The 21,576-nt window shown below is 37.2% G+C and overlaps 4 protein-coding genes across 5 annotated transcripts; 1 reads left to right on the forward strand and 3 right to left on the reverse strand.

The window, feature by feature from the left end:
• The first annotated feature begins 606 nt into the window (after positions 1 to 606).
• On the forward strand, positions 607 to 3,348 carry LOC117618829 (replication stress response regulator SDE2). The gene is made up of 3 exons (XM_034348565.1): positions 607 to 1,367; positions 1,989 to 2,598; positions 3,004 to 3,348. The coding sequence occupies exons 1-3, from the start codon at positions 733 to 735 to the stop codon at positions 3,148 to 3,150; spliced, it is 1,392 nt and encodes a 463-aa protein (XP_034204456.1). The 5' UTR covers positions 607 to 732; the 3' UTR covers positions 3,151 to 3,348.
• A 71-nt stretch (positions 3,349 to 3,419) lies between these two features.
• LOC117618830 (putative RING-H2 finger protein ATL21A) lies at positions 3,420 to 5,249 on the reverse strand. Its single transcript, XM_034348566.1, has 2 exons — positions 4,549 to 5,249; positions 3,420 to 4,021 (listed from the first exon to the last, which is right to left on the reverse strand). Exons 1-2 carry the CDS (start codon positions 5,222 to 5,224, stop codon positions 3,570 to 3,572), a joined length of 1,128 nt encoding a protein of 375 aa, XP_034204457.1. The 5' UTR covers positions 5,225 to 5,249; the 3' UTR covers positions 3,420 to 3,569.
• A 616-nt stretch (positions 5,250 to 5,865) lies between these two features.
• Positions 5,866 to 10,659, reverse strand: LOC117618313 (probable F-box protein At3g61730). Its single transcript, XM_034347903.1, has 9 exons — positions 10,587 to 10,659; positions 10,289 to 10,448; positions 7,883 to 8,082; positions 7,699 to 7,743; positions 6,840 to 7,004; positions 6,672 to 6,719; positions 6,350 to 6,520; positions 6,092 to 6,199; positions 5,866 to 5,958 (listed from the first exon to the last, which is right to left on the reverse strand). The coding sequence occupies exons 1-9, from the start codon at positions 10,657 to 10,659 to the stop codon at positions 5,876 to 5,878; spliced, it is 1,053 nt and encodes a 350-aa protein (XP_034203794.1). The 3' UTR covers positions 5,866 to 5,875.
• A 649-nt stretch (positions 10,660 to 11,308) lies between these two features.
• Positions 11,309 to 19,662, reverse strand: LOC117617831 (histone-lysine N-methyltransferase ATX3). 2 transcript variants are annotated; one of them, XM_034347403.1, is made up of 23 exons: positions 18,356 to 19,662; positions 18,205 to 18,260; positions 17,939 to 18,131; positions 17,365 to 17,487; positions 17,206 to 17,274; positions 17,028 to 17,096; positions 16,838 to 16,929; positions 16,624 to 16,716; positions 16,216 to 16,351; positions 15,886 to 15,958; positions 15,615 to 15,714; positions 15,330 to 15,454; positions 14,686 to 14,831; positions 14,318 to 14,422; positions 14,135 to 14,199; positions 13,783 to 13,996; positions 13,530 to 13,616; positions 13,344 to 13,400; positions 13,146 to 13,235; positions 12,798 to 12,884; positions 12,151 to 12,225; positions 11,750 to 11,850; positions 11,309 to 11,643 (listed from the first exon to the last, which is right to left on the reverse strand). In XM_034347403.1, exons 1-23 carry the CDS (start codon positions 19,190 to 19,192, stop codon positions 11,553 to 11,555), a joined length of 3,084 nt encoding a protein of 1,027 aa, XP_034203294.1. In that variant the 5' UTR covers positions 19,193 to 19,662; the 3' UTR covers positions 11,309 to 11,552. The 2 variants fall into 2 exon arrangements, with proteins under 2 accessions (XP_034203294.1, XP_034203295.1); XM_034347404.1 differs by lacking the exons at positions 17,206 to 17,274; positions 17,365 to 17,487.
• Positions 19,663 to 21,576: the final 1,914 nt, after the last annotated feature.

A 21,576-nucleotide genomic window follows, 5' to 3' on the forward strand; every position in this document is an offset into this window, starting at 1 on the left:
AATAACTCATTTAAATATATATTTTTTAGTTTCATAAAAGACTAATTTAACTAATTTCATTACAAATTATTTGTTACCAAAAGTGATAGTTTACTATTATCAGACTCGAGCCAAAGGAATTAGGTGAGTTCCCTACATAAGGATCAAGTTGTTGAATTAGCCCAATAGGCAATCCTCACCTCATTAAAAACCATTAAAAAGAACCTCAAACTCTTATTAGAATACTTCATGTAATTTATTACTAATTATGCGGTTTTTCAAACTAAGACCTCAGTTTCAAAGTTAATTTGCTACTTGATTGGCAGTGTGGTGAATTTGAGTGAAATTATTTATTTATTTATTTTATAGTACAAGTGATAGTCTAAATTAAAATGAAATGAGATGTCACACACACACAACTAAGATGTTCTTGGGGTTCGAATATGAAACCTCTTATCTGCAAGTCAAGACCATTTTTTACTGGGTTAGACCCGTTGGCAGTTATTTAGTTTTAACAACTTTTGACATGTATTTTATATTTTCTTAAATTTAAATATTAAAAAGAACTCTTATTCAAAAAGAAAATAAATACCCGACCCGGAATCTGATCCCACAGATAGGATAAAATAGAAACCCGAGAACCATACAAAATCCGATCCCCAAACCCAACTTTATTTCCTTCTCTCCTTCTTCGACTCGATTGCCAACAATCTTGGTCCGTCGAAACCCTAAAAACCCCTTGAATTGTCAACAATGGAGGACACCAAATCCAAGACATACAACCTCTTTGTGACCCTTTTGGAGGGCAAAACCCTTACCCTAAAATTCACAGCCCCAGATATCTCCGCCGCTTCCATCAAGAACCGCCTTCTCGAAATCACCAAAATACCCCTCCACCACCAGCGTCTCGTTACCGGGACTCGCCAGCTCAAGGATGATTCCGTAATTTCGTGCTCCTCAGACGTGCCGTACTTCCCAACGGTCCATCTTCTGCTCCGGCTCGTCGGCGGGAAAGGTGGTTTTGGGTCGCTGCTGCGTGGAGCGGCGACGAAGGCCGGGCAGAAGAAAACGAGCAATTTCGATGCGTGTCGTGATATGAGCGGTCGGAGGCTGCGCCACGTCAATGCGGAGAAGAAGCTTGAGGAGTGGAGGGCTGAGGAAGAGGAGAGGAGGCTTGAGAAGAATGCAGAGGACTTTCTGAAGAATCTGGCGAAGAAGGGCAAAAAGGGAACTGGAGACGCCGAGGCTGAAAAATATGTGGCCAAGTATAGAGCTGAGTCGGAGCGCTGCGTCTCCGAGGTTTTGGATTCGGTTAAGGAGGCTGTGAGTGGGAAGCGTAAAGGGCCGGCCAAGAAGGCGGTGGCACAGGCGAAAAGGATGAAAATTTGGTAAGGAATTTGATTTATTTTAATGGGTTCTGTTTCTCTTATGTTAGTTATGTTGATTGTGTGCTAGGAGATTTTTGGAAGTTGTGAAATTGAAGGAAGATTTATCCTTTTATTCAACATGGCTGATGATTTTCATGATATGTATTGTTTATAGGAAGCTTAGAAAATAAAAGGAAGTAATGGAATGGGTAAATGAAGGCTGTTTGTGTGAATTGGTCTTTGTAATGATTTGGACTTATGTTAGTTATAGTATAGAGGTTAAATTATATGTTAATTAAAGTTCAGAATTCTGGAACTGCTTGGCTAGATTCTGTGTTGCTGAATATTTGGCTGATAAAGCCAAGTTCTTTACTCTATCAGTTTCCTGTTGCTTTATGAAGGTCAGGAATATAAAGTTATGAAGGTCAGATATGATAGTTCATACTCAGTTTGGTTAAGCCAGAAGGCCTCAGTAGGTTTAGAGTAGCTTAAGTTTTGGAACAATCTCTACTGTTTGCAGAGCTTTGTTTCAGCAATACTACATTTTCGTTCAGAAATTTTTTGCTATCAAAGCTGTCTCTCTCTCTTGTAATAAAATATAATCTTATTGGTATTCACATCTGAGTTTGTTGTTTTTGTCAGGATGGGCAAGAGAAAAATGGGTGAAAGTGACAGTGATACAGAGGATGATGACAGTGATAATGAAGATAAAAAGGAGAAATCCGTTGTATTAAATAGTGGGAATAACTCAGATTCAAGTAAGGATGCTGAGGGAAGTTTGGATTCTGTGACTGGTAGGAATCAGGATGGTGATATCTCAGGTGGAGGGTCAGGTGAGAGCGGCTCTGAGGAAGAGAAAGAGATTGTTGTGCAGGGAACACAGGGTCAAGAATCTCTTCACAGTGAGAAGAATGACGTGGTTGAATCAGTAATTCATGAAGAGAACATAGTTAGGAGTGCAAGTACCCCTTATTCAGAGCCTGATGCGGTTTCGAAACCTGAAGCAGTGCAAGAGGAAAAGATGGATTGCAATGGACCGGATATGGGAAATCTAAATGTAGTTGATCAGTCCCAGAAGGTTTCTAGTTCAGGTGATGTGAAAGGAAATGAAACTACATCAATTGTTTCTGAAGCCAATGGTTCTTCAGAATCCAATCCACGAGTTCAGGAAGAAACAGTTGCAAATGGAGACGCTGCAGAGATAGAGAAGCCACTGAATTTTGATGAGTTCAATTCAGCAGCAGAAATGGAGGTATGCTTTTGAGAAGTTTATTTTGTCACATTTATAATCTTTCTGGCTATATACTATGCAGCCATTGTTGCTTATTAGGGTGATGTAGGTTTTTTGCATGCTTCGTTTAAATCTACTAAGGCACTGTTTCAGACCCAAAAATATATATATATTAAGGCACTGCCGTTTCAAGAAACTGATTTTTTGTTTAATATGTACAAGATAACTCTACCTTGTGGTCATGAATCATGATGTCCACTTCCAAGAAAAATTAAAGCCCATGCTAGTTTATGCATACCTACCTGATTGCTTTTTTCATCACAGCTCTCACCATCATCTCTCCTACCATGCTCATTTTAGTTAGGGATGCCTTGACATCAAATCATTAGTGAGCATTAACATGATTTTTCCACCTTATTATGGTAGGTTCTCGGCCTGGAAAGGTTAAAGTCTGAACTGCAAGTTCGTGGGTTAAAATGTGGTGGTACTATGCAAGAGCGCGCTGCTAGGCTTTTTATGCTAAAATCTACGCCGATCGAGAAGATTCCAAAGAAGCTGCTTGCAAAGAAATGAGAATATAATGTACTTCATCTTTTTACTTTGTAGAGGAAAGCCTCTCCTTTAATGAATGAACAGGGGGAGTTCAGTGTATATTAATATTTCAATCTCTGCCCAGTTGTTGACTATTTATGTACTTGTATGTATACCTTTGATGGATAATGTCTGATCCTTTGACTGATGCAATTTCATGTTCTTGTTTTTTCAACTTCACTCTGTAGAAGCTGCCCTGTGCATTATCTGTGGTTTAGATTTGCTCGTCTTTTTTATAAGCCTGAGTTTTCAACCCCAAAAGTTACACATTCTATTGAGGAAAATATCTACACACAAAAATTGGGTATGGAGGGTAAAGTACCACAAAATCTTAACCACTATGTACAGTAACGAGTGAGTAAAAGTTCACAAAATGCAGAAGTTAAAAAAAAATAATAAAATCAGACATTGTTCGAGTTTGAGTCGGCATGTGCCGGGGATGGATTGTTTCGGCAAACTGGGCATGTGCTGTTCAACCGAAGCCACTCATCAACACAATCAGCGTGGAAGCAGTGTTTGCATTCCGGGATGCATCTCACCGTCTCCTTGGTCAGATACTCCGACAAGCATATAGCACACGTGGTGTCGTTGGGCCCCGGCAGCCGGCGGCTCTCACCAAGAACTAGCATCTGATATGACTCAATGGTGGTCTGGTCCAGACCCATGGTTACAATGGTGGGTTCTTGCGGTTGTGGTTCGGCGGCAACTGCGGTGGCGCTTCGTTGTGCAGAGCCACCAGGAACCCTATCCTTGATGCAAGCAAAGCAGGCTATCCCAACTGCGCAGGTGAGGGCTGGTACCGTGATGGACACGCAAATGATCCTGAAAACTTGGAAGCCCTTGTTTGATCCGCCTGGAATTTGAAGCCATTATTTAGTGCTGGAAAACAAGCTCTTGCTCTGCAGATTTAGAATTGCATTCCACTTAGTGGCCACCCAATGCATTTTCTTCTTGTTATTATTATCATCTTTTTATTCAAACAATTATTATTAATTTATTTTCTTATCCCTTAAAAAATTTATTTTTAAAAAAAAAGTGAAAAAGATTAGGAAAGAAGTAGTTATTGGGTTTTGACTTTTGGCCCCTGCCCTGCCCCTGTAACATATGAAGTGGAACGTTTCAAATCAATAAAGAAACCTTTAACGTGTGCCATAGTATAAGGGAAAATCTAGTTATGAAGTTTTCTATTCATCCTTTTAGTTGGCTTTTTTTTTTTTCCTGATACATAGTTGACATCGCTTTAATTAGTAATATTGGCATAATGCATAGAATTTTTTTAAAATTTTCACATGGTTAATTCCAATTCTACGAACGAACACACTTCGAAAATTCAATTAGGCAATTAATCTGTGAATTAGGAAATAATGAAGATTAAAGAACCTGCTGTTGAATTGTAGTCGCAGACAAGTTCTTGGCTGGTGTTGCTTAAGAGTCCGCAAATTCCACCTTGGATCTCACAGGCACTGCAAGCGGGTTCATACCAAGTCAAAAAAAGATCCGAATCAAGGTTGGTCGAGAACCCGTCCTCCGTCTGGACCTGCCTGGTAACCGGAACAGCCAATGTGGCAAGAATCCGACACGTGGTGGACATGGAGTTTGCAAGGGCGGTGGAAGGCGTGGCCAAAACTGAGGTGGTGGAGTTGCTGAGGCAGTCAATGGGGGTGAACCTTGACTTGGTGAAGGAAGCCGGGCAGCTGAGGAAGGTGTAGTTTTGATACACAGCAGCAACAAAAGGAGAGCCTGCAAGGCTGAGACTTAGAAGCTTTTGAGGGAGGCAATTGTTGGGGTCGTAGAGCTGAATCTCTTGAGTGGCATAGCTGATTGCTCTGACGAAAAACTCTCCGGAAAGTGGAAGTTTTATGACTGTTAGGCCCTGGCTGTTGCAGGTCAGGTTGAAGCCCGGGTAGCCGCAGTTTTCGGGTTGCCGGGCTTGTAACCGGAACGGGAAGCGGATGGGGAAGCCGGTGTAGCCACAGACGGAGACCGGGCAGTCGTCTCGGGCATAGATGTGGGGGAAGAGGAAGAGAAGGGCGAAGAAGATGTCTAAGATGTCCATAATACCAAAAGGCCTAAAACCAGGATGAGAAGGTGGAATTTGTAGGAGAGATTCATTAAAAAATTTCAACAAATTATAAAGTCAAAAGTTTATGAAGTAATGGTAGCTATAGCCCACATAAGAAGAAGTGGTCATCACTCACCACGATCGTTGCTTTTGTACGATTTTACCAATTAGAATATGTTTGTGTGCCAAAGGTCAGCAGTGAGCGCAGATCACATGTAAATCCTATTTTAACCACATTTTTTTAAGTTTTAAATCCAAAGTCAGAGATTAAATTCACAGATTTGGTAAGCTAAAAACAACCATTAAAGATTAATACGCAACTAACATCCACTTGCCAAGGAGTGTACGTAAGATCAACTAAAATTAAAATTTATATTTGTAGCACAGCACGTGTATTTATCAATTCTACAGGGAAGACCAAACTATCTCAAAGCTTTTATGTTTTCCCTTTTAATTTGAGTAAACAGGAAATTAAGCTACTAATTACTAGTTTAATGAACCCCAATATGGGTTTGTTTTCTGTTTTTTTTTTTTTGTTTTTTTTATTTATTTATTTATGGGTATCAGTTTATCAGAAGGGAATGTTTTTCACTTTTGGCTAAGACCAGTGGGATGGGATGGGATGGGATGGGATGGGATGGGACTTTACAGGAGCTGCTGAGAGATTCTAATAGATACAACTTCACCTCCAGCTCCAGCTCTCATCACTTGGTATTTGACTTGAAGTCCTGGTATCAAGAAATTCGACGAAAATACGAAAATTAGACATAAATTTGTCGATCAACAAATGGCTAAAGGAAATGCAATTTTTATGTTCATATACGTGAGCTTGGAAAAATCAGAAGTTTTTTCTCTTTCTACCTTCATTTTTCTGTAAGTTGGTGTTGACTGCAACTGAATGTAGAGTAATGATAGCCTTTGGTTGCCAGTCGTTCGGTTTACCAACCCATGACTTGAGATTAAAGACTGCTGCCATTTCATTTGGAAATTTGACCACGTTAACTTGTATGTTCAGCAAACAGAAGTAGAGGTAACATTAAGACTAATTAATGAGATTAACGTTGACTAATTTTGGGTTATTGGAGCAGTAGCAGGGCAAAGAGCATCTGAAGAAGTTACCAGATGTTGGAGAGTCATTGAGGTGTTTGAGATCGAAAATAGCCCCCGAAGCACCATCGACATGCTTTTTGACATCATGGGAACCGATAAGTTCGTATTCCCAGCTTCCATTCTGATACCCCTCGCTCAAGAACAATTCTATATGCCTTGCATCCAGTGTCTGCATTGTTCCTGCGCATAACAAACGTGAAATGAGAGACCCTGAAGCCCTTTGCCTCCAATCCCCCTGACTTTCCAAGGACTTTTAACAAATAGCTAATAATTTCATCTGTCAAAGTTCAAACCCAAGTATTGAGAAGTGATGGGTTTTGTTCTGCCTTACCATCACATGTATTGAGCTCGCAGACGGGGCATCGAACAAGTTGGAGATCTGTGGGAAATCATTGAGTTGAAAATTGAAGTTCAATTGAAGTGTTCAAGAAAAACAAAAAATTTGATCTTCATTTGTCTGAAAGAAAATGGCAGGATGATTAAGTGCAGCTGAAGTTACCAGCTATCCATATCCCAGCTTTAACGTTATCCAGCACACAATAGCCGCAGGCCTCCAACATTTTCTGCATGGTATCTTCTTCTGGGAGTTTCGTTGGGTTTCTCAGCCTTTCTGTCAAGAGTGCTTCTGAAGATTCAACGGAAAATGCACCAATCCGCATCCAGTCTGATTAGTCCAAACAAATACGAAAAGAAACTCATTTAGTCTTCTGTGGAAATTATTATACATATGGTGAGGTTTGTGATTATTGTTCAGCACAAGAGAATAAGGAGAAAGCATTTGTCTTATATTTTAAAGAAACAGGACACCTGTGACAGCCAATCAGTCCACACTGCACTCTAGCAATGCAATTAGACACATAAGAACATAGAAACCAGCTGAAAATTAGACATGCATCAATTTCTAAAGTCAGGAGAAACAAAATGTGTACGCGAAGAAAAGTTACTTACCATTATGACTTGCTAGAAGTTCTCATTGACTTTTGAAAAGAAAAAAATAGAAACCAATACAGTAAGGACTAATAAACCTTTGGTTGGCTAAGATTCTCACTGACTTTCGACAGTCTTCAAAAGTCCTCATTGTCTTCACTAATCACTACTTATTGTCTTCAATCCAGTTATGATACATAGCACACAATCATCTTTTAATATGAATCTTATTTCGCCAACAACAAAAAAAAAAACAAAAAACAAAAAAATCATATAAACGTCATGCAAATCTTACATCATATAGATTTCTTTGAGTATAATCATGTGTTATCTTATTATTAATTTTGACGTGACATAATGACAACATTTTCCTACTTGTGGTAAAATTGCGCACAAAAACCACCAAAACAGAGGTAAAATTGCGCACTCACCAATATGCTTCTCCTTCTGGCGGAACATGTAAGAATGGCTTCCATCTGCAAAACACCAAACCCAATTGGTTCATTAGCATTAGCAACCCCACTTGATCAGACGATTATAATTCGTTTTAAACCAGTCTAATCTAATATTATTATTCTAATATAATTGAGATCTGGAGGAGGCTCGGATCCGTACCGAAGGCTGAAACGTAGAGGTTCCTCCAATTGAATGCCACGTGGACAGGAGCAGGGACCTGAAGATCACGCAGGCACGCGTACTTCCATATGCTCCCTTCCATAATCAGACCGTGGAACCAACGACATGTCGTTGCGAGCATCACCAGTGACTTTCCTTCTAGATACTTGGCGATCTCTGTCCAAACGTCCTCTTCGTACCTTTTTAAATACAACAAATGAAAATTAGTTACGGCCTCTGAAAATTCGAAAATTAGTTACGCTCTGTTTGGTTACTGTTGAAATGCTTTCCAAATTAAACACAGAGGGACTCTCAGGATTTCTCTGGTGAAAAATGTAGATTTCTCCTTTTCTCTGTTTTTCTCGGCAACCAAACAGGAACCAAAACACCTAGAGTTTTCATTCTTAGAAATCGATCAATGTAGATTTATATTAGAACAGCTTCCTCTGCAACTAACAAACAGATATATCATACCGTTCTCAGTAAACATATTTTTCTCTACGAAAACTCAAATCTGTGCTTGAAATTGAACTAACTGAATCATGAACTTTTCAAAATTTTGACCAAAGTAGAAAGATCGAAGTCCATAAAGTTCGAAGAACAACGCACATGCAAAGTATAATTCAGCTTCAAATTTCGAGCAAAATAGAGAAAAATTCAAATCACAGCTCCGATTTCAATCTAAATCCTTCATTTCTGAATCGCATGCATGTAGACGTAAAGATAGAAGCTCAAATACACAGAAACAACATTTGTTTTGTACAGCAAAATAATTCAAATCAAATCACAAGTCATCACTCAGAATCTCATTCATGATTCATGAACTCAAACACATAGGCACAAACGCATTTGCGCACGAAATTTCGAAATTCAAGTTCAAATTGAGAGAGAGAGAGAGAGAGAGAGAGAGAGAGAGAGAGAGAGAGAGAGAGAGAGAGAGAACCAGCAAAAGGTGGAGCCAGCGGAGTTGTCAGTGAAGCGAGGAGAACTGCAAGAGCAAATCGTCTTGGTTCTTCTCATACGCTTTTGCATTTGAGGAGGTTGGGGCTGGGTGACGACGGCTCTCTTGCGTTTCGGCATTTTCTCAGTGTGTGTTTGGTTGTTCTGAGCCAAAACTAAAGCGATCGCTCTTTCAAAGCTCCAAGGCTTTGCTATTTATACGCGCGCCACCCTCAAATTCAAAAATATAACAAACTGAATTCAAAATATGGGCCTACATTATGGGCCGGTAGAGCAATAGTATTTTCTCTAAGCTGGACTTCCACGTGGCCCGTATCTTTCATGGGGCCTTTTTAGTTTTTAGATTTATTAAATTTGAAAGCAATTTTAGTTTTTTTTTTTTTTGTGGTTAAAGATTTTCATTAATACTTGGATGGAGAGATAAATTCTTTGGGAATGAATAGAAACCCCTATTTATTTGGAGTGGACATATTCGGCCATTAGTTTCACATGCAAGAAAGCAAAGGAAAGATTTGAGGAGAATACAAATATACGAAGCTATTTGATTTAAATATGAAGAGAAAATGCTTGGATACCATTAGCCTCGGGGGCTAAGCTCAATTTAACTGAGTCTCGTTCATTTAAATAACGATTTGGAAAAAATTTGGCTTCTTAAAAGTTAAAACTGAAGAGTAACTTCCTTAAATATTCTCTTTTGAGTAATGTTACTCTTATCACATTTTGTATATCACATTCTATACCACTTTATGTGGCAGCTGAGGTGGACAGCCACATCAATTAAAATTATTTCAATTTTTTTTTTCTTTTAACATTTATCAATTGACAAAAAAGAAAAAGAAAAAAGAAAAGGAAACAAAAAAACCCTAGCGAACATGAAACCCAAACGTGAAAACCGGTTCTCCCCTTCTCCTCTCCATCGTTCCCCTCCTCTTCTACAGTAAGCGTCTCCTCTCGCCTTCTTCATCGCCTATCCTCCTACACCATCAATTGGCACTCCACTGTCCCTCCTTTGGTTATTGGTGAGTATGTATCTTTTTTTTTTTCTTTTCTATCAATTCTTTTTTTGATTGGGATTGGGATGCTATTATTTCATGTTCGTTCTCCTCCATTGATGACTTATGGTCATTCTCCATTGTTTCTTTTCATGCCTTATTAAATAATTTTAACCTTTTTTTTGTTCTGAATTAGTTAGAACCTGCAAGTACGAAAACATAAGTCAGAAGCTTTTACTCTTCATGATCTATGGATAAATTATGAAATTTGAGTCACTTTCCACTTTCCATTCAATAAACCTGCCCTAAGCTGAGCCTTGCAATCATTCTTTATACTTGGACGAGGTTTAAGAAAATTACCTGACTTACTTTTTGATTTTCCTTCTCGAGCACAAGAAATAGTAACATATTTCAAATTTCCATCATCTCCATTTGTTGATGATCTCCTTATCACTGGAAACCCTGATTGCCTCCCATATTCTCTTCAACACTCATTACAGTGTCATTATTTTCAGTTTCATCCCCATTATTTTCCTTTTCAATCCCATTAAAATTCATTTCAACTGCATCATCATGTTGATTATTCTCTAGTCTTGCAGAAGATTCTTCCATTCCTAAAATTTTAAAGTAAAAATAATTTACCTAATTTACCAGAGCGCATACCAAAAATAAAAGAAGCCATACTAACGTAATTTTCAAGAATGCAAGATCAGAAACAAAGTTCTAATTGTTGTACTAATGAAAAGAATTACCTTGATCAATTGGGCTATTGTTGTTGATGTGGCTAGTGTCCTCTGATTCACTGGCTGATCTTCTAGTGCCCATTATCGTGCTTCTCAACAATTGAACTAAATAAAAGAGTAAGTTGTAATTCTAAATAGAAAATCCCAATCAAAAAAAGAATTGATAGAAAAGAAAAGAAAAAATGATATATACTCACCAATAACCAAAGGAGGGACAGTGGAGTGCCAATTGATGGTGGAGGATAGGCGATGAAGAACGCGAGAGGAGACGCTTACTGTAGAAGAGGAGGGGAACGACGGAGAGGAGAAGGGGAGAACCAATTTTCACGTTCGCTAGGGTTGTTTTGTTTCCTTTTTTTTTTTCTTTTTCTTTTTTGTCAATTGATAAATGTTAAAAGAAAAAAAAATTGAAATAATTCTAATTAATGTGACCGTCCACCTCAACTGCCACATAAACTAATATAGGATGTGGTATACAAAATGTGATAAGAGTAGCATTACTCTTCTCTTTTTTTCTGCCGGAAGTTAATCAATTTTGCTGAAATTTGACAAATGTCAAAACCACATTGGAGGAGCTCCTCGGAACCAAGCTTCCTTCTTTAAATAAATGAAGGACAAATGGTAAACCAAGTACCCAAAAGAAAAGCTCCATTATTAATTCTTTAGTTAACAGCAATAAATAAAACATTTGGTTGTGTATATACTGAAATATCAATATTGTCAGGCAACAATTACAGTTAGACATGAGAAGATTGCATAATAATCTGTCAAACTTTTACACGAAAAAAAGGCCGCAGCCAAATATTTGGGGTATTACATTGTAACTGAATGGTTACAACACGACTAGCAGTAAAGAAACTTGAAAGAATTACAAGCTCAGGGAAAAGAGAAAGAAAAGGTGAACTTATTGGTTAGGAGATGGGTCAGCTCTGTGCAGAGATGAATTGGGAGCAAAAAAAATGTAAGAACTGTGAACTAATTCATAAATTTCCTACAGTTGGGAGCTTTACACAGGCAGGGGACTTTCAGCTCATCATGTTCATCCGGATCAAACAAGTAATCGTACCTGTTAAAGAGAACAGGAGGGTAACGTTACTTTTCCAAACCAAATCGGGGTCAATCTAAACCAATGCAGCAAAATTTAAACCAAACCCGGAAAGAAAAAGACTTACGTTAGTTCTTCACCGACAGGCACGTTAGTCTTAGCAATGAGAACTATTCGGCTGTCTTCGTCACCCACGCTCATGATCCTTGCAAAGCAGTTGGGCATGCACTGCAGCACAGGTGGTTAAATTTAGCATCATGATATGCAAGATGTGCATGCATCCAGAACTCTGGAAAGTCATTTCTATTACACCACGTTTTGCCAACAAAGGGAAATACAAGCATTGACCAAATTTTACAACTTAAGTTGTGCTTGCATGGCACTTAGCAAATCCAACCAATCGAGACTTGTGATGGATAACTTGAATTACAGATTAAACCAAGCCACAAGCACCCAAAACCAAAAACCCCCAAGTGATTAGCTACACCTTCACGCAAAATGGAGAGAATAGGGAAAAATGGAACTCACCGAATGGTTAATTAAGCGTGCTATATTTCCCTTATTCGTAGCATCAATTACTACTTCATCACTGATCTTGAAGAGCTGCCAAAAAAAATAGTTCATAGACTTAAAAATCACATCTCAATGACAAATAAAATTTGATAGAAAGAGAGGTGACTGCGGTAGGTGCTTGAACAAGTTGGGTACGTAGGTGCACACAATTTCTACGGGTTCAAGTCAAAGTGATCTGGCACATAAACATAAACATCCCATATCTTTAAGGTATCATTAATGTGACGGATCAACCTCTCTTCTATACGACCACCATTTTTTTGTTTCTATCTTCATTTTTGAGCTTTTCCTACTTTCTATAAGAGGATAAATTTGGAAACGAATGATTACATAAAACTACACTTTCCAAATTAGAAAGTTCCTACATTTTTTCCACATGTAACAGAGATGTAATGTATTCTTGAATTCCTCAACCTGTGAAAAAGTTATTAGCTAACACATGCTTGTAATTATCTACTGCCAAGACAGAGATGTAATGTATTCTTGAATTCCTCAACCTGCAAAAAAGTTATTAGCTAACACATGCTTGTAATTATCTACTGCCAAGACAATACAACACCTGCATATGGAAACAAAAGAGTACCCTAAGAAAATTGACTCACATAGCAATCTTTGCCTTCCCGCCTGTATCGTGCTTCCCTCAGATCTGCAATGCTAGGCCTCACCTTCTCACCACGATACTCAACAACCTGCAAACAAACATATTACCATAAAAGGATAACACGAAACAAACCTTGTGGTTGTTGAAAATCTAAAATAATATACTCAAAGACAATTCCTTGAAGTTGTTCATAAAAAAAGATTTCAAAAACTGTATTAAAAAATTCAAGCAAGCACATAGAAGTCTCAATTTCTGTCGGTAATGTGAACTATCATATTAGAAACAAATCCATATGTGAGCACATGGGCAAAAACACGTTTATATATGAAACTACAAGTTCATTAAGTACCATTTCTCCTTCTTGAAAATTCCTACGCGCAAATAGACCCCATCCATGTATTCCAGATTTCCCAAAACAAACCCGGTGATTTTCAGTTTTCTGAAATTGAAACAAGAAACAGTTATTGAATTTTGCACAGGAGATGTTATCGAGAACATCCAACTCTGTAAAGTTAGCAACTACAGCCATATGAGAAGTTTGACTTACCTGTAAATGGAAAAGCCGATCCTTGAATGAAGAAAAAATTTTAGAATCTTCTACTTCCTAATAAAAGTTAAGTCAATCTGTCACACCAATCCACCAAAGAAAAATACATATTGTCTATACGGAAAACAAGACTTTTAACATTAGAAGTCAATAAAAAGTCTAAATCAACAAGGACAAGAATATTACTTTAAATGTACTCAAGCTATTTATTGTGTCCAAGGAATGATGTGTTGGCCCCATTGGTCGGTGGAATATTGCTAGCTGCTCACCTCTCTGGTAGAAAATAATGAACATAAAACAATCAACAAATCAACTCAGAAACAATGAGGCAAAAAAAAACAGTTCACAACATTCATATAAAATAAGTTATGAGAAATTCCACAGGAAAACAAAAATCAAAAGATAATGAAAGGGGTGCAAATATTCTAACACAAATTACCTTATAGTTTGATCTTTTAAAAGCACAGCATCTTGCAGCAGAGAGTGGTTCAAACTCGTTAGTCTCTGAGGTCGAAGGTTCTGGAAGCTCAGTCCTTTCTGATGGCACCACCCTTGCACCCCTGAAGCACCCCTTCTGATTTTGAAGTGAGTTTCTGGCAGCAAAAACCCCCGAAGGAGTATGCACAACTACAACAGCATCTGGATTTGGGGTCCTGCATTGGAAACAAGATATGAATCAACAGATGTGACACACAATAAGTTGCAACCAAAAATGGATACCACCTCACTGGTATGAGCAATAGAAAATACTACTTTGACTAAACATAAGATAAATACACCACAGTTCTAACCTGTGAACTGCACAATATATCAACTTTCTTGTGATTTGTATCCCATTCTTCTCTAGACTGTGCAACTGAAAGTTCAAGATACAATATGATCAAAATCACCAACATTGTTCACACATTACTTCTAGCCATTAAAAGATAGGTGCAAACTACTAGAGGAAAAGTCACCACCCTATGGACACTTACTTCCATGCTGTAGCCTGCTCTTGATGCACACATTGTATGAAAATGAGTAGCACATTTGCAACACTGGGTGCAGGAACCGTGAATCTGCTTACAAATTACACAACGCTGCACTCCAGAAGATAACGTAAATTAAATTAGAGACTGCAAATTTTACCATGATGTAAAAACCAGACCAAAAAAAAAGATATATAAATATCGCAGAACAAAAATTACTGGCTAAAGTCCTTTCCCAACTTGAGGAGTAAACATGGAGGATAACAAAAGACCATCCAAGAAAAATTACCCCTTTCAGTCAACAAGAAAGGAAAAGAAAACAGTAAGTGTCAGAAATTATACCCATTGCAAGATCATTTGAAACACAACTTTACCTTCAAAAAAGTAGTTGGTGGGATTTTGAGGATTCCAACAGCAGGTTCCATTTTCTCATGATTCAAGAAACCAACTTCACGGCGAAACCAAGCGCAAGAGACATGAACCCACAAGGTGTCAACATCAGTAGGCTTCAAAGCACCTCCTGAACAAACCACTTTCAAGTCAATAGCAGCAAATATACAAGGGAAGCAGTCAACTTTACTGAATATATAAAGTAGCATCATCGTGTAAGTTTCATGCTTAATATGAATCATAAGCTTTTTTCATAAGATACAAAAACTCGGTGTACACCATTAAGATTATTCAAAAATATACATGACTATTCATGATATGGAAGAAGGAAAGAGAATATTCACATAAGCTTCCAAATTGAGGATGAAGGAAATATAGACGATAAGTATTAGTTAACAATGAGTTATTCACATGAAAAATAATAATCAAATGAGAACAAAAATAAACGTTTGAAATAGAAAAAAAAAATGGTGAGAACTCAAATAAAGATATTTTATGTACACCATTAAATATTAAATCAACAATTAAAAAACAGTCATCAGTAAAAACACCAAAAATGTATGCATTAAACAAAAATCAAGACAAAATAACTAAGAAGTACTCAAGACACTAGATATGGGCAACATACCTCTTACAGGACAAAGACAACACTCTCTAATAACATCAGGTGTTTCACATGCTCTACAAACCCACGATGTAAAATCCTGCACATCTTTTGCGCCATAGCATTCTTGGTGCACAGCTATCTGACACCTGGACATAGCAACAAAAGTTATATATAAAACTTTTGAATCTAATAGCTTTTTTATAATTAAAAAAAAAAGGGTCAAATCTTGCACCAGAAAGAAGACTAAATCAAATTATCTAAATATGCAGAATTGGCACAGATATAACAAATGGTGGAGACAGACACCTGTTGCATATAATAATTTTGTTATCCTCCCAATCTTCAACCCATCTACAAACCGCACATCTTTCCGTTGTCCACTTTGTATTAACTGGCTCATACTTCTCTGTTGAAACAAAGATGCACGTGAGTCTCCTCACCATACAAATTCATCAACCAAACACCTCATTAAGACATAAGCACAAGAGCCCCGCACCCCCTTCCCAACACATACACATACACATACACATACGCATACACACAAGATAATGTGTAAAGAATGTGGCACTTATTTCACCTTGCAAAAAATCAAGCAGACGCCTCTTATCTAAATTGGCAGGATTAAAGCCATGTTCATTATACTCTGCAATCTGGAAAATACTCGGCATTAGTATGAAATTGTAGATTATCAATATTATGCATAGTTTTGATCAAAGAAAAAAAGAGTTGAAGGTTAATTCTTTACAATCAAAACAAAAATGGGGTCATTGAGGTCTTATCAGAATTACACTTAAAACAAACTATTGTTAATTACTTTAATGGCAATAAACATATTCTAAATGAGATTAACTATAGAGAAATCCCAATAATCTAGTCAATTTTTCAGAATAACTGATATGGTACAAACCCATTTTTCCAGTGGTAGCATTGTAGCCTTCACTTTCACACTATACTTCCATTTTTTTGCTCTACAGCCTGTGTGCTTTTCCCATTCACTAGGTGTCTGCTTCTTTGACCCACAAGAACCACACTTACAAATAACCCTGCAACATAACATAATTAGAAGCAGCTCTGAAAATCCTTCCGAAAATAAATTCACTTTACAGTATAGCTGAAACTTGAAATGATTGACTTGAATTACTCAATAAAACAGCACAATTAGATTTACTGGAAAGCCCGAAATTGGTGAAAGAAAACTGACAGACCCAGCAAGTATGGATGATTTTAACTTGACAATGATGAATGGAATCCACAAAAATACATAGAATAATTCATTTCAATATAACTTCTGCATTTACAAAAGATAAGGGCTTACATATGAAGTTTTGGAACATATGTTCCTTCCATGCCATTACAAACTACAGTTATCTGCTCAGGATTCAACGATTTCTGGACGTGTAGAGCAGAACTGTTTCAAAAATTGCCATATCCTTCAGTTATCTTAATGGAAACATTAAAAGAAAATCTATAAAGGCAGAAATACACTTGCCACCAGAAGAAATGAGCAAAATAAAACATTTCTAACATACCTGGTTTTTTTCTGACGTTTTACCAAATCTGATGATCCACACTTCGACTTTGCTTTGCAATCAGGGCAAAAGTAATCAATGTGCTCCAGGTCCTGAACCCCAGTCAATTTAGCAACCCTCAATTCCTTATCAAAATTAGGTAAAGCATAGGAGAGAGGAAAAAAGTTCAAAGTAAACATGAAAGATATACCTTGAAAACATTACTGGAAATTTTGTCACACTCAGCATGCACCCAAACATTACAACCATCACAGCATACCTGAGACATAGATTAAGACCAAGAATCTGTCAAACCATTCAACCACATAATTAAAGAAACAAATTATGATGATGATGGTGATGAAAATAATAGATTGCAGATAACTCACCCAATTCCCACCATCTGAGTGGTGCCATATTTTCTGGCATATGCCACAATATTGTTTTGATTTTTTTAACTACATAAGATGAATGTAAGCATTAGGAACCTATAATTATGTTTTAAAAATTAAAAAATAAAATAATTCCAACATGAGGCCATTTTGAACCTTGGCACAATGTGTACATAAAAGTTGGGTTTCAGAACGTGAGCCCTTCATTTTTTTCATAGCTTTAGAAGGAGTAACCAAACCACAACAATCACAAGCCCTTGTGTCTTTATGATATGCTTCCTGCATAATAAATTCACTGGATGAAATGAACTATAGCATTTGAAATAAAAGATTATACTTTATAGCATGGAAACAAAATTTTGCACAGGAAAAAAATTCTGAAATCTAAAACTAGGCTAAAAATCAAAATCTTTGCATGACAAATAGCCAACCAAAAGAGAAAACTGAAAATAACGCAAGAAGAGTTGTCTTGACCCTTGTTATTTATCCATCTTTGTTATTCTTTCTGCTATTTATTCAGTTTTGTAAGGTAACCCTTTTAAATTCTCATAGAAATGTCAAAACGTATTCATTCAAGGTTATACCGTGTAGCATTCTCCAAACAGGCCAAGATTATATGAGTCCTTCACAAGAAAGTATTAAAGGCCCGGATTATATTCTTCAAGATGTACCGAAATCCAAAGAATGAAGAGAAAAAGGGATTTCCCAGAGTAAAAAAGAAAAAACTTACATGGCTCTGAGAGTAATATTCCTGATCTTGATAAAACCCAGTAGCCTCTTGGAATTGGGCGGGATTTTCCTCTGAATTAGTTGTTGTCCCAAAGCTTGTGTCCAGAAACCCATTTTCTGCTAACAACGCCTCCTCTATTGCCATCTGAAAATCACTTGGCTTGCTCTTGTATAACTGTGTCTGCCCCCGAAATCTGGACGAACAAAAATGCTCAAAGATTTTTCTAAACAACTAGGAAAACTTCACAGAACTAATGAGCTACAGACCTGTCCATGAACTGCGGAAAGGGGAACACCATTCCCTGCCTCACCCACCCATAATCCTGCACATCAACGTTCATTTAAACTCCACTCTGAACAAATTTGTAGTACTTCAAAAAAAAAAAAAAAAAAAAAGTTTCACTATTAAGAGATTTACCCTTTGTGTTCCATTCTTTGAGAACCCATAGAACATCACACATATAGCACCAGGAACACAGCACCTCAAAACTGATTTTGGAGCTTGCAATATGGGGTCGATCACCACGGCTGGCCAAGCCGGGTAGCTCTTCCCACACTTAGCCCAAACAATGTCACCCAAAGCAAAGTCCTGTGGTTTATATATTTCTTTCTTCTTTGCACCATTGGCTTTGCTAATTTTCTCCATGCCCCCTAAACTAAACCCATCTCTATATTTCCCACTTTTGTTCAAAGTCGTATAGTTTCTATGATCAAAATGGTTATACCCTATACAATCCACGTCGTCTTCTTCTTGTTCTTCCTTCCCATAATATTGGAACTTCTTCGAATTCTTGTGCCTATAAATATCCTCCTGGCTCTTTCTTACAAAACCCAATTTCTCAATTCCCTCTATATCATCTTCTACTAAAACTTCATAACCTTCTTCTTCGTCAAAATTAGTTTCTCTATTTTTATATACATCAATGACTGAATCGTTAAACCTCGAAGGAAGCATCTGAATTCGTCCTCGTGACGACCTCCGGAACTTCCCGGAGCTCCGATTCAACGCTCGTTGATTAATCAATCGCTCCAAATTTGACTGGACCTCTTTGGTGGGCCAAGACAACTCGTCGTTGTACGAAGAACCTGAACCGCTGCTGAAATCTTCGCCCTCTCCATTGCCAACTGAGCTGTACCCATTCGTTTTCCGCTTCTTCGGATTCGCGGAAAATTCATAGGGTGTAGCTTCGGGCTCTTCGAGCTTGCAACGTTTCACATTTGGCATTTCGAATTTCAGAGGCCGTTTGATAATCATATTCTAACCATTCAATTCCACAAAATCTCCCTCAAAATATAACAACCCAAAACCTAATTTCACATTGAACCCCAAAACCAAACCTTGAAAAAAGAACACCAAAAAGAAGCTGAACAATCGAATTTTGAAGACTTCAAAAATCGGCCACCGTCTTCAGAGACAATTTACGCCGCTGGAATCAATGCAAATACCCAAATTCGGGTGCGAAAACCCTAATTAAAGCAACGGAAGCAGAAATGTAATGAATTTGAAACGGTTCTCTGTAACTTTCTTTCGGCCAAACGCAGACAACAAAAAGAAAGATTCAAAAAGAAGTCGGAATTTTGACCTTGGAGTCGGTGCTGTGACGGAGCCGGGACCAACTTTCTCAGGAAAATCAAGATAAAAGTTTCCCGGAAAATTAAGAAAGCTCGAGCTGTGTTTGTCACACAGAGAGAGGTCCCGTTTGCCTAAAACCACAATTTACAGTTTTGCACACAACGACGAATTGCTTATATACGACGTGATCTATAATTATTATTATTATTTGAGAATAACCATATTAACGTGAAATTAATAATATTTTTACCTTAATAAAATAATTACAAATATACCGGGCCTCGTGTTTTTGTTTCCGCCATTTGGCTCCAAAATTTGGGAAGGAGGGAGATGTTGGAAATTTTTGATACGGGAAAGCGCGAATTGAAATATATCGGGAGGTAGCATGGAGCTTCTGTGCTACCTTCTTGCTTTCTGACATGTCGGTACTCGGTGTGCCACTGCTCAATTTGTTGTGGGACAGATGTGGATCCTAATCCGTAGAGCAGAATTAGTTTGTATCACCAGCGGAAAGCCCGATGATGTTTTATACGATTACACGTGGAAAAGTAATGTTATATATTATTGTGTTATTGGTTAGAGATAACAAAAAGTGTCGTCCTCATTGTATGAGAGTTTCTCTCATAATCCTAAAAAGTCACATTATGTTAATTACATTGGTAATCACTCTTAACTATTTGAACTATAAATTCTTTACAGTCAATTAAAATAGTATTGGATCAAACAAAAAATAGTTTGTCCCCAATTTTAATTGGGATAAGTTGTCTCAACTAAAGTAATAGGCCAATGAGGTTTTACTACGTTGAAAACGGCATTGACTTGCAAATAAATTATCTCAGTAACACCTTTACAGTGTGTGTTTGTACAAATCATTTCCCCCCCTTCCTAACTTTAACCCTAAAAACAAAAACTAGAGTAATAACAAGACAAGTTAAACTTACATAGTTACAACGAGTTTCTAGGATTTGAGGTATTTGTAGTTTAGGGTCCAAATTCTAGGATTCGATGTTTGAGGTCCGAATCAAGACCTTAAAACTAGTTTTTAAGACAAGATATGAGATACGAGTACATGATTCAATGTTTGATTAGTCTAAGTACGAAAATTTTGGTATTATGTTTCATATTCAAGTTTATATAATCTTTTAAGTCAACAAACATAACAGAGCATTATGGATCAATCTTAGTTTTTTATGCTTGTTGAAATATCATAAGACAAAACATATTAAGAGGAGAGAAAAATGATTTAGCAATTATTTATAAAAGAATCACTTATTACTAGATGGATTAGCAAGCATGGATCATGAACATCATGATTAAGTGACAACTAAATACAATTAGAAACCGTAATTGCTCATTCACAAAATTAACAATAGATGGCAAGATATAGATATTGGAGAAGTTCCAATATTATCCATGACATACCTGGGATGTGATACCCAAAATGCTTGAAGCAGATATCCGAACTTGGTCATCCTCATATTACGAACTGAATCATTAAGGTGCAAGTAGACACGAGTTCTAACAGCACTTCTCAAGCTCTTCCCAGCATGCCTTAGGACACTTTCTAAAGCAGACAAACTTGCCTCTCGAACCTCAATATTCGAAGCCTGAACAGTGAAATCAAGAACAATTGCACGACTATATTTTTAAAATATTTGAATATATTTAATGTGTACAGCCGCGCGGCTATACTATTTAAACTTTAATATATTTTGTGCAGTATAGCTGCACGTCTAAACTTTTAAAATATTCGAATACATGCTATATTAAATATTAAGACATTTTAATAAATTTAAAATATTTCAGTATATTTAAAGAGTATAGCCACGCGTCTATACTTTTTAAATAAGAGTAATTAGGTATAGCAATTAGGAAACACACTAAACCGTATTAGAAGAGTTGTGAAAACTATGCATCAATAGATTTATATAATTCAAGCTAGAAGAAAGATACGTGACATTTTGTTAGAACACTACATCAATAGATTTGGAAAACCAACTAAGGTTTATATTGTAATATATTGTAACAGTATAATATTAATATATTTTGTGCAGTATAGCCGTGCG

Source organism: Prunus dulcis, chromosome 2 (assembly GCF_902201215.1).
Source record: "Prunus dulcis chromosome 2, ALMONDv2, whole genome shotgun sequence".
Classification (NCBI taxonomy): Eukaryota; Viridiplantae; Streptophyta; class Magnoliopsida; order Rosales; family Rosaceae; genus Prunus; species Prunus dulcis.

Excerpts from the sequence above, each read along its gene's own strand:
- LOC117618829 (XM_034348565.1), top strand. The coding sequence starts at position 733 with ATGGAGGACACCAAATCCAAGACATACAACCTCTTTGTGACCCTTTTG. Across the intron at positions 1,368-1,988 it reads GCGAAAAGGATGAAAATTTG|GATGGGCAAGAGAAAAATGG; the intron begins GTAAGGAATTTG and ends TGTTTTTGTCAG. Across the intron at positions 2,599-3,003 it reads ATTCAGCAGCAGAAATGGAG|GTTCTCGGCCTGGAAAGGTT; the intron begins GTATGCTTTTGA and ends TTATTATGGTAG.
- LOC117617831 (XM_034347403.1), bottom strand. The coding sequence starts at position 19,192 with ATGATTATCAAACGGCCTCTGAAATTCGAAATGCCAAATGTGAAACGT. Across the intron at positions 15,715-15,885 it reads TCTGCTTGATTTTTTGCAAG|AGAAGTATGAGCCAGTTAAT; the intron begins GTGAAATAAGTG and ends TTGTTTCAACAG. Across the intron at positions 14,832-15,329 it reads TTGTCTTTGTCCTGTAAGAG|GAGGTGCTTTGAAGCCTACT; the intron begins GTATGTTGCCCA and ends TGGTTTGTTCAG.
- LOC117618313 (XM_034347903.1), bottom strand. The coding sequence starts at position 10,659 with ATGGGCACTAGAAGATCAGCCAGTGAATCAGAGGACACTAGCCACATC. Across the intron at positions 7,744-7,882 it reads CCTCTACGTTTCAGCCTTCG|ATGGAAGCCATTCTTACATG; the intron begins GTACGGATCCGA and ends GGTGTTTTGCAG. Across the intron at positions 5,959-6,091 it reads CAACTTACAGAAAAATGAAG|GACTTCAAGTCAAATACCAA; the intron begins GTAGAAAGAGAA and ends TCTTGATACCAG.
- LOC117618830 (XM_034348566.1), bottom strand. The coding sequence starts at position 5,224 with ATGGACATCTTAGACATCTTCTTCGCCCTTCTCTTCCTCTTCCCCCAC. Across the intron at positions 4,022-4,548 it reads CGACTACAATTCAACAGCAG|GCGGATCAAACAAGGGCTTC; the intron begins GTTCTTTAATCT and ends TTCAAATTCCAG.